The sequence below is a fragment of the Crinia signifera genome, chromosome 3, assembly GCF_055691185.1.
Source record: "Crinia signifera chromosome 3, ASM5569118v1, whole genome shotgun sequence".
NCBI classification, from domain to species: Eukaryota; Metazoa; Chordata; class Amphibia; order Anura; family Myobatrachidae; genus Crinia; species Crinia signifera.
The window spans coordinates 232,992,744-233,005,552 of NC_139219.1; the positions used below are offsets into that span (position 1 = coordinate 232,992,744).

A 12,809-nucleotide genomic window follows, 5' to 3' on the forward strand; every position below is an offset into this window, starting at 1 on the left:
AAGCAACTAGTAAGATTGTATAACCCGATGTAATAGATTATGGGGGTATACAGTATGTGCCGTTAGGGAATAATCGGCACTCACCTATACAATGCTGCCATTTACACCAGCATTGAAGCGTGTCAGATCTGACTTTTTTGAAGTTGGATCTGTTTTGTAGGAAACGGCCACGGAATTCTCTTCCGTTTTCTGACAATCCGCGTCTGTTTCCGACAATTTGCAGACTTTCCAACACTCGACAGTTGGTACATTGAATACAAAAGTGTTTCTTACACCCTGGAACCACAGGGTGGATGATACATTTGTTTGCAGTGAGTTTTGGCCACATTGAGCATTTGTAATCTGACACTCTAGACCAGGGGTTCCCAATATTTTTTGAATCACGGCACCCTAGAGTATCAGAATTTTCCCACGGCACCCTAGCCCCCCCCCCCCCCCCCCCCCCAAAAAAAAATATCAAATTAAGTAGATTGTGTTTATAGTTTGTGCTTCTTAAGATCAGTTATGTGTTAAAGGGCACTATGTTCTTCTGTGTGTGTACACATATTTTATGATTGGCAGCCACCCGCACTGGTTTTGTCCATACATAATTGATCATAAATAATTTTAATTGGTCTGATAGGAAATAACATTTCTGGTTCTTTAAATTCAGACCAAATTCAGCTGCCACCTTAAGGTCAATGCAATCAGGTCAAATGCTCCTCTAACATTGTGAAGAACATAATGATGTTGTCTAGATAGAACAAGCATGGCATCAAAGTTAAGGTCTGCAATTGTGCCATCACCTGAAGGTGGATAGCGTAGAACTGAAACAGCCCATATTTCTTACAAATGCAGTTCTCTCCCAACCTTTTGCTCCTACAAGGTTTTGCAATATACACTTGCCAGCACAAAGACCGACGCAGGTCTGAAAGACACTCCTTGATGCTCGGCAACTGTTAGTCATCTCTTCCCGTTCAGCTGTTGAGGTAACAATAATCTATACACAAGCACATGGCCCCACTCTTTTGTTCCAATAGTGGCAGCACATGGCTCTTAGGGCTGTTTCACACAGTACGGTTCCTGCCGCACGGTGAAATCCCGTACGGCCAGGGAGCCGTGCCGCACTCAGCAGTTGTGAATGGACACTATTGTGTCCATTCACACGGGACGGCCACGGCCCGGCCGCACGGCTGCAGCCGGATCCCCCCACTGGAAGGGACGGCTGCCGGGCTGTGGCCATCCCTGCCATTATAAAATTCTGAGTGCGGCGCGGCTCCCTGACCGTACGGGATTTCACCGTGCGGCAGGAACCGTACTGTGTGAAACAGCCCTTACTCTGTGCTATCATGTTCTTTTTAATCCTCATCTTTATCAACATGACTTTGGGTATACTTCTGGATCTGCTGGTACCTTCTCAGATGATTGGATTAGCTCTGGTGTGAATCTTGTGCGTGAAGCTGGGGGTACATTCGGTACTTGTGTAGTTTCACGGCGGCAGTTACGTAGTCAGCATAGTGTCCCTGTCAGAATCAGCGTAGTGGTCCAGCGGCCAGTGTAGTTAGCGTAGTCAGCGTCCCTGTCAGAATCAGCGTAGTGTTCCCGCAGCCCCTGTCAGAATGAGCGTAGTGTTCCTGCGGCTAGCATAGTTATCGTAGTCAGCCACCCTGTCAGTATCAGTGTCGTGTTCCCACAGCCAGAATAGTTAGTACATTCGTGGCTAGCCGGAGCTTACATAGTTAGCGTAGTCAGTCAGCATAGTCAGTACGTTTGCGGCTAGCTGGAGCTTATGTAGTTAGCGCAGTTAACACGTGTCATCATTATTGTTTAAGATGCATGACATGACTGGTGTGAATGTGTTCTTGAAACACCCCCACTATCCATGCCAGCCCGAAGCGTGGCGTGCGCAGCGTGCCCAGCGAGGGGACGTGGTACGCGTCCTCCCGACCTGTTTATACCCCCACTATCCAAGTCGGCGTGGAGTTGATTTTATAAGGTGTGGCAAGCCACCGAGCCCGAAGCATGGCGAGCGCATCGAGGCCCGCGAGGGTACGCGGATTACTTGACGTGTATTCTGTGACCCCTCCCCTCCTTTATTGTGCATGAGACGCACTTGCGCCCGCACCCCCCTTTGTCTCCCTGAAGCGGACACGGGCAGGGTTGCCGTACCCTGCCGCAAGAATTACTGAGACGCACAAGCGCCTGAAACACTCGTGCGTTTAAGGCAGCTGGAGCGCCTCTCCGCCAGCACCTGCATGATCTCCTCTCCGCCGGCGCAGGAGATCTGGTGGTTACTGGTGCTGTGTGAGAGGTGCTCACTAGGCTTGCCAGGGACCCTGGGGACAGAGCTGCAGCTCGCGGGGACAGTACCGTGACTACGCTGCCTGACGGGGACACTATGCTGACTACGCAGGGCTGCCGTGAGGACACTACGCTGACTACACTAGATAGCCATTGGGCTACTCTGACAACGTAGCTTAGCCTACTCTGACAACGTAGCGTAGCCTGGCGCCATGAAACTACACATTCTAACTCATCATTATGTTTTAGAAAGGCTTTCTGTCTGTCCTATAAGGTATTACACCAAAGAGCAAAGGGACATTTTCCATTTATATAAATAAAACACACCATCTCCTTATCCATTTGAACAGTTCAGTTCGATATCAACATTCAAGTGTGGAGTTTACCCTGCAGCTAATTAAACGTGCTGCCTAATATAATTAGCTGCAAGAACCCTGCATGCTAAGCCCCAGAGAGTGGATTCTTCCTCACCGCGGCAGGAGCTGCAAGAAATGAAGGGGTTCATTTATTAAGCTTGGTGAAGTGATTAAGTGTCTGTTTTTTTTGTTTTTTATCACCGGCCAATCGCTCCTAACTGTCATTTTATCACTTAACCGAACTTAATAAATCTGCCCCAAAATGTGTTAATATTCAGACTCTCCATTGTATCACACGGGGAAGCCCATAGATCCCAGCATTTTGAGTTCGTGCACATTAAACCATGAACCAGACTTTGGGCCTTATTTTGGTTCATTCTTTCTGACAAAATCCTTTTTAGATGGACAAAACCATGTGCACTGCAGGGGGGGGCAGATGTAACATGTGCAGAGAGAATTAGATTTGGGTGAGTAATTTTGTTTCTGTGCAGGGAAAATACTGACTGCTTTATTTTTACACTGCAATATAGACCTCACTTTGAAGTAAAACCCCACCCAAATCTAATTCTCTCTGCACATGTTACATCTGCCCCCCCTGCAGTGCACATGGTTTTGCCCATCTAAGAAGGATTTTGTCAGAAAGAATGAACCAAAATATGGCCCTATGTTATTTGGGGCTTGTGGAGTGTATACAGTGCAAGCCCTGAATTAGAGCATAAACTATAATAAAAAAAAGTTTTTTCAATATCTTTTTACCCGAGGTTACACAATAAGCATTTTTTTTATCATAAATGTACTACTAGTTGAAAATAATGTGATAAATGGAAACAATTTTCAATATTACTACAGATGCGACCTCTTACATCTAGCCTCCTGGCAGGATAAACAGCCCTTATAATCACACCATGCCGTGGCATGACTTGGTAGCATTGAGTGTCTTTTTGTACGACTTTCCGTTACAATCCATCTTATTTGCAAACCAATGCAGCTGTATCTGCATATGAAATGTTGGGGTGTGGTATGGTGGTCTGACAGGAGGGATCCCAACGGACAGTATCCCGACTGCCGGTGCTCCCTCTATGGGAGTTTGTGGACCCCCACAAGGGAGAATAGCCCCGTTGTTTGGGATTCCCCCTGTCCGTGCACCGGCAGTTGGTATGTTGACGTCGGGATACTGACTGTCGGGCAGTCATCTGGAACCCGAAATGTTGTGCTACAGTGTTTGCAAACTGTACAGAATTGTTCTGTATAATACTGTACAATACAGCAGCAGTTTTTGGTTTGGGACAGTACCATATGTTGTCTTCCAGTACTTATATAACGTTGTATTAAAGCGTTTGGTCAAAGCTGCCGATTAATGGCGGCTTTTAAAAAAACTGCATTTTAGTAAATCTACCCTTTAGAATTTGCATTCTACATATCAAAAGTCATAGTTTTTCCATTTTACTTTTGTTACATCCTATTAGTATTAGAATCTGTAGATAAATTTTATCTTTGTTACCCACTCGCTATGTCTTTCTTTCCCATTTTACAGTCTTGAGGCAGCCAGCATCGGGTTCATCATCATCATAGACAGACGGAAGGATAAATGGAGTTCAGTCAAAGCATCTCTGACTCGTATAGCTGTAAGTGCATCATTTCCAGGACTCAGCCAGTGATTTATCTCATTGACTCTGTTCATGTATGATCAGCAGCACATTATATCTATTACTATATCTTCTAGTGTGTATAGGGCTTTAAATATATTCCATGTTTGGTGTAGATGATGCTAAAAACTAATTAGCGATACCAAAGCTACCACATCCAGGTGTGGTATATTATGTCACCATATGTCTAGGTCGACACCAAAAGGTTGACATGCACAAGGTCGACAGGGACAAAAAGCCGACACGTGGAAAGGTTTTCACATTGTTGTTGTCAATGTTGACACCTGAGTAGTGTACCACAATCCACTGCATGACTTTCTACGCTCCGCCGTGCACAGCACTCATTGACTACCGGCATCCTGTGCGGGGTGGGAGGAAGGGCAGTATATATACTTGACCCATGCCAAGATTTTCTCTACTGTATAGCCGGCATCACTATTCTGACCGCTGACATCCCCACCATAGGTCATCCGTATGTATCCCGTTTGAGACTGATGAAGGCAACACAAAGCTGCAGATACTGTAATTTTACCATGTAAAAAAAGAAACCATTGAAATAATGTATGATACAGAGCATTATCCTGCATTAGTGTGACCAGGGGCCTCTCACTTTGGCCCTTATTCAGATCTGATTGCAGTACAAATTTGTTTGGAAAATGGGCAAAACCATGTGACCTGCAGGTGGGGCAGATGGAACATGTGCAGAGAGAGTTAAATTTGGGTGGTGTGTTGAAATCTAAATTGCAGTGTAAAAATAATGGAGCCAGTATTTACCCTGCACAGAAACAAAATAACTCACACAAATCTAACTCTCTCTGCGCATGTTCCATCTGCCCCACCTGCAGTGCACATGGTTTTGCCCATTTTCCAAACAAATTTGTACTGCGATCAGATCAGAAAATGAAAAACTCCTGTCGACCTTTTGAATGTTGACGACGTTGACCCTGTTGACCAATCGCGGTCAACCTCTTGACTGTAGACCAAGACATTGCAGATCTAATATACTGTAACCACTAAATAAATAAGTAGATTCTGATATTTGCCTTTAGCAACATCCCATCTGAAATAAAACTCCCATCTTAGTAAATTTCCCTCTAAGAATCAGCAGAATATAATACGGAGGGACCACAGCGTACATATCTGCCATGGTCTTTGCATTTCAGACTGCAAAGCAGCCCACATAAAAGTCCTATGAAGCTGCTATGCAGTTGGATTGCCAAATTCCTGAATGCAAAGTATTCAATAGGTTGGACCGGTCCCTTAAACCCTCTGAAAATTGTGTTAGCCTATAGTAGCCTATGGGCTACTGTACTACCATTTGTTTTGTTTTGTTGTTCTATCTCTATGGCAGGATGGATTCTTATCAAAGGCTGTCTCTGGCAAGAGATTAAATATTCATTTCCACTTTCCAAATTAGGCTTTAACAATTTACACATCCCACCAAAGTCCTCCAAACCCCGCCTTGCGAATGGTGGCCTGGCCGCAACCCATTCACAAGGGCAATTCCCTCACAGGGCCTGCGAATAATGTTACACAGTAACATCCATTTTCAGCCTAGTCCGATCCACCCACATCATTCAATGGTTGGTGACCATCCAATGATGGCGAAAGTGACTCTCAAGTCACTTACATATGTGTGGATGCTCAGGAGGAAGTGGGCGGGCAGCTGACATCAGGTGATGTCATCTGTCCGCCACCTGCATCACCGGGGCATTTGCATGATGAAACACTGGGCATTCCCATATGCAAATGACCAGACCACCACCCCACGGCCTTCAACGCACCGTACACTTGAGCACCAGGCGTATGCACATGCACAGAAATGACCCTGCGCATGCACGTACGCCCACCATCCGCGCCCCTATGAATATTCTGCTCCATGTGAACGGACCGGAATAAGGCCCAAAAATTGTGGATTGTGATAACGAAGGCCCCAATATTCTAACCAATGACTTATTTTAGTCTAGTCATCCCTAGAAAGCTATGTAATGTAATGCAACAATTCCAGCAGAACCATTGTCACTTTTATTGTCATATATATTCTGATTCACTTTAGGGAGCTTTTCCTGGGAACCTACAACTGGTTTTTGTATTGCGCCCATCTCGTTTCATTCAAAGGACCATTGCTGACATCGGCATTAAACTCTACAGGGATGACTTTAAAATGAAGGTACCGGTAAGCGTGTATTTCATCTTGTCCTCATCCTCCTGCATGAGCTCATATGTTTGTGTTTGTGTGGTATGATGTCATCTGTCCAGAGATAAACTTGTCCTTATGGTGTTCTACTCTGTTCATGCTTGCCTTGTACATATCTTATTGTATGTCTTTATTACTGCCAGCAAAGGACTTGTACAAGTCAAGTAACATTATTAAACTTTTGGGTTTGATGATGATGATGATTATTATTATTTTTATTCATAAGGCACCAGAAAGGGTCTGCGGTGCTGTACCCTTAGGGTTAAAAAAGTATAACACCATATAATGAACAAACAGCAGTAGGGTAGAACAAGAGCAATGTATCTCACCCTTTATCGTTCCTCTCTGTTCATCATTGCCGGGGTAGTTTACTAAAGGACCAACAGTCCTGCCTAAATAGTAACGTTTTGCACCAATGTTGTTAGACAATTAAAAGCGCCGTATCCAAGTGTTTCCTCTGGGTGGCAGCACAGTGTTTTACAGATCACACAGTCTGCTATACTGTATATATAGGTGGAGACAGACTGTATGAAGCTGCTTCATTTGTGTCTGGCTAATTCTGATTGGTTATGGATCATTGGGTAGACAACATGATGGTCGCCAAGCATTAGGTCGACATGCATTTAGGTCGACATGCAGAAAGGTCAACATGGGTTAGGTCGACAGGGTCATTAGGTCAACACAAGCATTAGTTCGACATGGGGAAGGTTGGCAGTCAAAAGGTCGACAAAGGGTTTTTTACTTTTGACGACCATGTCGACCTAATTACCCTGTCGACTTAACCCATGTCGACCTACAGTCATGTCGACCTTCCTGCGTGTCGATCTTAATGCATGTCGACCATCGTGCTGTAGACCTAGTGACCATATCCCTTCTGATTGCAGTAGAGACAAACTTCAGTGAACCTAGTTAACACCCCCCCACCACTTACCATACATTTGTGTCTATTTAATACTCTTTCCATCTCCACAGGTAGGAATGTGACAAAATGCGGCAAATGTGTCAATGAATAAAAAGAGGTTGCCCACTTACCTCCTGTACTAAGGCATCTGGTGGCAACCATATATGTACCAGACCAAACTCCTAGTAACCAAATTGCTTGTTCACCAGCTCAGGTAGCGAAGACCATTGGAGCAAGCATCTACTAAGCCCCCGCCTCACGCCCAGCAAGAGAAATAAGGAAAACTGACCAGCCAATAGCACATGCAGGATCCTCCACTATATATGATCACAGTGATGGCTACTTTTGATGGTTTCTGGATGATAGGTGTACAGTCCATAGGTAGACATGCATTAGGTCAACAGGTACAAAAGGTTGACAAGTTCAAAGACACACATATGGTCGTCAGTCATTTTTATTTATTTTTCAGCTTTTTCAATACATCCAGACGGACTGCAATTGGGAATAGTAACCTGAATCTTGTCCCAGGCATGGCAAGCCAAGCATGCCCACAAGAGTACAAGTCTCCAATTATTTGGCTTGTACCTGTTTCAACATGCAAAATGACACAAAAAAAACCGCATGCATGGTGTCGGACATTTTTTTACATAGATTACATGTCTTTCTCGCACCCTAGGGGGGTAATGCAGGCTGCACTCCCTGTCACAAAAACATGTACTGCTTTTTGCCCCGCCACTCAGTCCCCGTTCGTACGCCGGACTACGCACACGTACCAATCGATGGAGACATTGTTCTGTAACGTTCCCATTATTGTTTCAGGTGGTGCGTCATTGCGTTTCAGACACATTTTGCCACAATTTGCAGCACTTTCATTCTTTCACACGCCATTGCTCCGAAACTACAAGTGCCACGGACGTGAGTGATGGCTCATTCAAAAGGGCTTAAAAGGAGCCTCCCTTTAATGCAACAACTATTGATCTATTCTGAACATTTTCGAAGCAGCTGCACTTTAAACACGTGAAACAGCGTCATGCCATGAAAGAAGAGCAAGAATTAGAGTCGAAACCCGCCACAACACCGACAACTGCCATTAACTTTATCAGAGCGGTGCCGCAGGTATAGAGAGAAGAAAAATTAGGAGAATCTGATCACCAGGAAAGAAGTTATGGGACTCCAAATACTAGTGTACAGAACGAAAGCAGCACGCCGTTTCTCCGCAGCCAGGTCCCTCGGGAGGGCCACCAAAATGAGGATGTGTATATGAAATCGAGATGAAGCTGACGATACCACTCATGACCCAACCTTGGTCACAATGGACCCCAACACAGGCACTTCAATGCTGTTACTAAAGCAACCAGTAGCATTGTCATGCTACTCTGGTGCAGAGGAACAGTTCGCCAAGCTATTTAAAAAAAATTCCTTCGGCCATGTGTGCAGTGTCTGTGATCACCTCTGGCACAAGGGTGAACTGCGCAAGTGCTCCACCGATCACATTTGCGTACTAACTACAGCGTTTGGCGAGATGGAGTACAGAGCAAATGCGGAGGTTCTGACATGCGGTACGTGTATGCTATCATTGCGACAAAAGAAATTGCCACCCATGTGCAAGTAGTTCGGCTTCAAATATGCACCGAAACCGACTCATCTGCCACAGCTCACCGCGGTGGAAGAGCGTCTCATTTGTCTGCATCTTCCAAATACGGGCTCTCGCTTTGCCCACTCGAAACGCCTACTACGCTCAGCAATTCCTTGATCGATCTCACATCTACGCGCAATTTGGACATACGAGCTCATCAATATGTATCCTACTTTACTTATCACCGGACAATTGTTCTTAGGCTAGCTATTTCTGACAAATAAACAAATCATATATCGAACTATGTATTTCATTCTATCCCATAGCCTAACAAGACAGACATGTAATCCATGCTCGGCAGGTACCACAAACGGCAATCTACCAAGGGCCCTTTTTTTTGCGCTATCATTTTCATGTCGACCATTTTGAACCTTTTGACTTTTTCAGGTGCCTGCCTTTTACATGTTGGCCAATTGACCCTGTCGACCATATGCACGTCGACAATGTGGTGTCAACCTAGTGACTGTCAATTTAATGCTACTCAACCTAATGATCCACGCCCAATTGGCATACAATGGGGTGGAGTCAAATTCTGGTCTCATCAAAGACATCTGTAATATATCTATACACTTAATCATTTAAGAGGTTCATTCACAAATTATCTGAATGACAGAAAGATAACAATGTAGTTCATTGTGTAATGGAAAATGATATATCACATTTATTCCCAAACTGCCATCTTTCAGCTCCTCTGTCTCATTTGCTTATAATATACAGACATACTACATGTATACATGTCTATACTCTATACAACTGATTAGAATATAAAACATTGTTAATAATGCAGTCTTTGTTACTTGCCAATTACAGATTATTATGCTGAACTCGGTTTCTGACCTTCTTGGATACATTGACAAAAGTCAATTAACCATTGAGCTTGGAGGCACTTTGGAATACAGCCATAGTCAATGGATACAACACAGAACTGTAAGTTATTATTATTGAGTGCCTCTTTGAGACCTTTACGTCCCCCATACAGACAACACTGGGCCCGAACGCCCAATGTGGGCGAGTCATGTGACATGCCTTTATTCAGACCTGATCGCAGTACAAATTTGTTTGGAAAATGGGAAAAACCAATGTGCACTGCAGGGGGGCAGATGTAACATGTATAGAGAGAGTTAGATTTGTGTGAGTTATTTTGGTTCTGTGCAGGGTAAATACTGGCTGCATTATTTTTACACTGCAATTTAGATTTCAGTTTCAACACACCCCACCCAAATGTAACTCTCTCTGCACATGTTACATCTGCCCCACCTGCAGATCACATGGTTTTGTACTGTGATCAGATCTGAATAAGGGCCTTAGTGTGCACTGTGCTTTTAAGCACATACGCTCATTCTACCAGTCCAGGACCTGCATACGATTATGTCGTGTGCAGGTCGTCCTGATGTATGGTCAGCTTTAGGTCCACTTATATTTCTGACAAAGTAACTTTCCTAAAAGCAGTGTCATGTTGTCATATGACTTTTTCATGTTTGCTTCATTTGCAGTAGGTACAAATGTTCTACCGCTGTATTCTCTTATAATAGGCAATCGAGAGCTTTGCTCAAGTTGTGAAAACTACTGCCCAGAATTTGCAGACGTTTGGAACAAGCCTAGCAGAAACGGAACTCCCTAACAATGTCAATTGTACAGAGGAGCTACTATCATCTCATATAGAACATCAGACCAAGCTGAAAGTAGGTGCAATACATGTCTGTTTTATACTTAAAATGGAGTTTCGGAAGTCTCTGGGGAATTGGCAGATCTTAGCCTGGGAAGGGATTAGATAGCACTGGCCACGTTGCATGACCATAATACGAGAACAGGTATAACAGGTATAACAGTAATACAGAAACAGCTGTGTAAAGGCCCCCATACACAGGTCTGACTTCAAGTTGGACCTGATTTCCCTTGAAGACCCATGACAGCTTCCCGGGAGGGCTACATATGATTTGGTATTGGGTGATCAAGAGGTGCTGTGTCAAAGGATTCAGGGCCCTAGGAGCGGCACCTTCGCTGCCCCAGCGCATCTGCATGTGGAACAGCACTCAAGCAAACACCCAGCAGTCTGTGGAGTTCTACTGCCCACTGCCCCCTTGTTATGACTTTGGTGGGGACATATGGTAGATGACAGTGAAGAGATAGGGGCGTTAACGGCTCTATTTATCAGCTCCCCAGACAGCCCTGCACATGCGCACTCGCGCTTTCCCCTGGCCGGTGTAATGGGTATGCGTGAGATCTTGCTTTTATTGTGAGATCTCCAGCGCTGCCCGGAGCCAGCAGCAGGGATAGCAGTGTCCCTGCAGTGGGGGATAGGACAACGCTAGCCCTGAGCTGGCGAAAGCGGCCGATTTAATGCCTGGGCAGCTGTTAATACATCGCCCTGGGGGGGGATTGCAGGGGACAGCCCCACCGAGCGTAACTCGTACGGCTGTCACTAACGCATGTTAGGTGCACTAGTAATACATTAGGGAAAATGTACCCCCCCCCCCCCCGCCCCCTCCAGATAACTAGCGTCAAGTGCATTTCTGCACCTAATGCTGGTTAATACATCTGCCCCATTGTGTGCTATGTTGGGATCCCATCGCTGGTGTTCTGCACAGTGTGAGGATTCTGACATTAATCTTCTGACTATTATCATTCCAATCACTGGTATGCTATTCAGATACCCGCAAAATAGAATGAAGCAATATACAGGTGTCTATGGCTAAATCCATGGACACAGTAAAAGTGTATCGCTCCCCATCGCATGGCTCGCTGTGCTCCATATTATAGTCTAAGTCTATGCCCACTTGGATCGTGAAGTAGGTTTAAAAAAAAAAGCATGAAAAAAGCATGTCAACCTTTCCATTGCCAATCAATTCTATGTCGACCTTTTGCTTGTGTCGACCTTTGTCAATGTCGACCTAAAGTCTGGTGACATTTTTTCATGTCTGTCAAGCGTCGACTAATGAACCGGATCCCATAATCAGAATACTAGAAATAGCCTGGATTGTGTAAGTTTGTTTTACTTGTGTTGATAAAGTAAAAAAAAAAAAAGTTTTTCACCGCTTCTATTTTGCATACTGGACCTGAAGAGGTTAATCAGAGGAAGCTGCCCAGTTATACTTTTTTTCAATGATTATTATAAATCTGCAGAGAGTTTTCTAAAACAGGACATAAGTAATGTCATTGTAACTGTGTGATATTTATCTTCCAGGATGACTTAAAACTAGCAGTACAACAAGGTGGGACTCTGCTCACATGTATAAAGGAGCCAGTGTCCAAAGATCCGAACTGCAAACTGACACCAGATGAGCTAGAGAACATGGCTACTGTTGAAAGGTTTGTACAGTGCACATAGGTCTTATTAATTCCAAGCCTCGCTCTAATACTAACATGACAAGTCTCTGGATGAGATCCAGGAATACTTAAAGCAGATGCACATTTGCAGTGCAAACTAAAGCATGGCGCATAGCCAAGTCATAGTGATCGCCTTAATGGACAGATGCAGTTTAGGTGCTAAGAACATCATCCCTATATGTCACAAGTCTAAAGGTGTGTACACACGGCAGGATATGCCGTGAGACGCGAGTCCCGATGCGATCAGATCGCATCCACAAGGGAGTTCCCTGTAACTGCATGTGATTAGTGTTCATGTAAATTGCAACTACATACATTATAATATGCCATCTGCATCCGTCTCATGTGAGTATTGGATAAGGATTAAACAGAATGTCTGGTTTCCTCCCACAATCCCAAAATATACTGGTAGGTTAATTGGCTCCCAACAAAATGAACCCTAGAATGAGTGTGTGTGTGTGTGTGT

General features: G+C 44.5%; 1 protein-coding gene across 4 annotated transcripts in view; it reads left to right on the top strand.

The window, feature by feature from the left end:
• MCF2L2 (MCF.2 cell line derived transforming sequence-like 2) overlaps window positions 1-12,809 on the top strand; it is a 316,747-nt gene that overhangs the window by 49,444 nt on the left and 254,494 nt on the right. For 3 of the 4 annotated variants that reach the window (XM_083177640.1, XM_083177642.1, XM_083177643.1), the window contains exons 4-8: window positions 4,171-4,261; window positions 6,339-6,458; window positions 9,827-9,943; window positions 10,549-10,698; window positions 12,201-12,325. In XM_083177640.1, the coding sequence (XP_083033766.1) occupies window positions 4,171-4,261; window positions 6,339-6,458; window positions 9,827-9,943; window positions 10,549-10,698; window positions 12,201-12,325 (603 nt within the window). The remainder of the gene's footprint in view (window positions 1-4,170; window positions 4,262-6,338; window positions 6,459-9,826; window positions 9,944-10,548; window positions 10,699-12,200; window positions 12,326-12,809) is intronic. The other variant, XM_083177641.1, reaches the window with a different exon arrangement.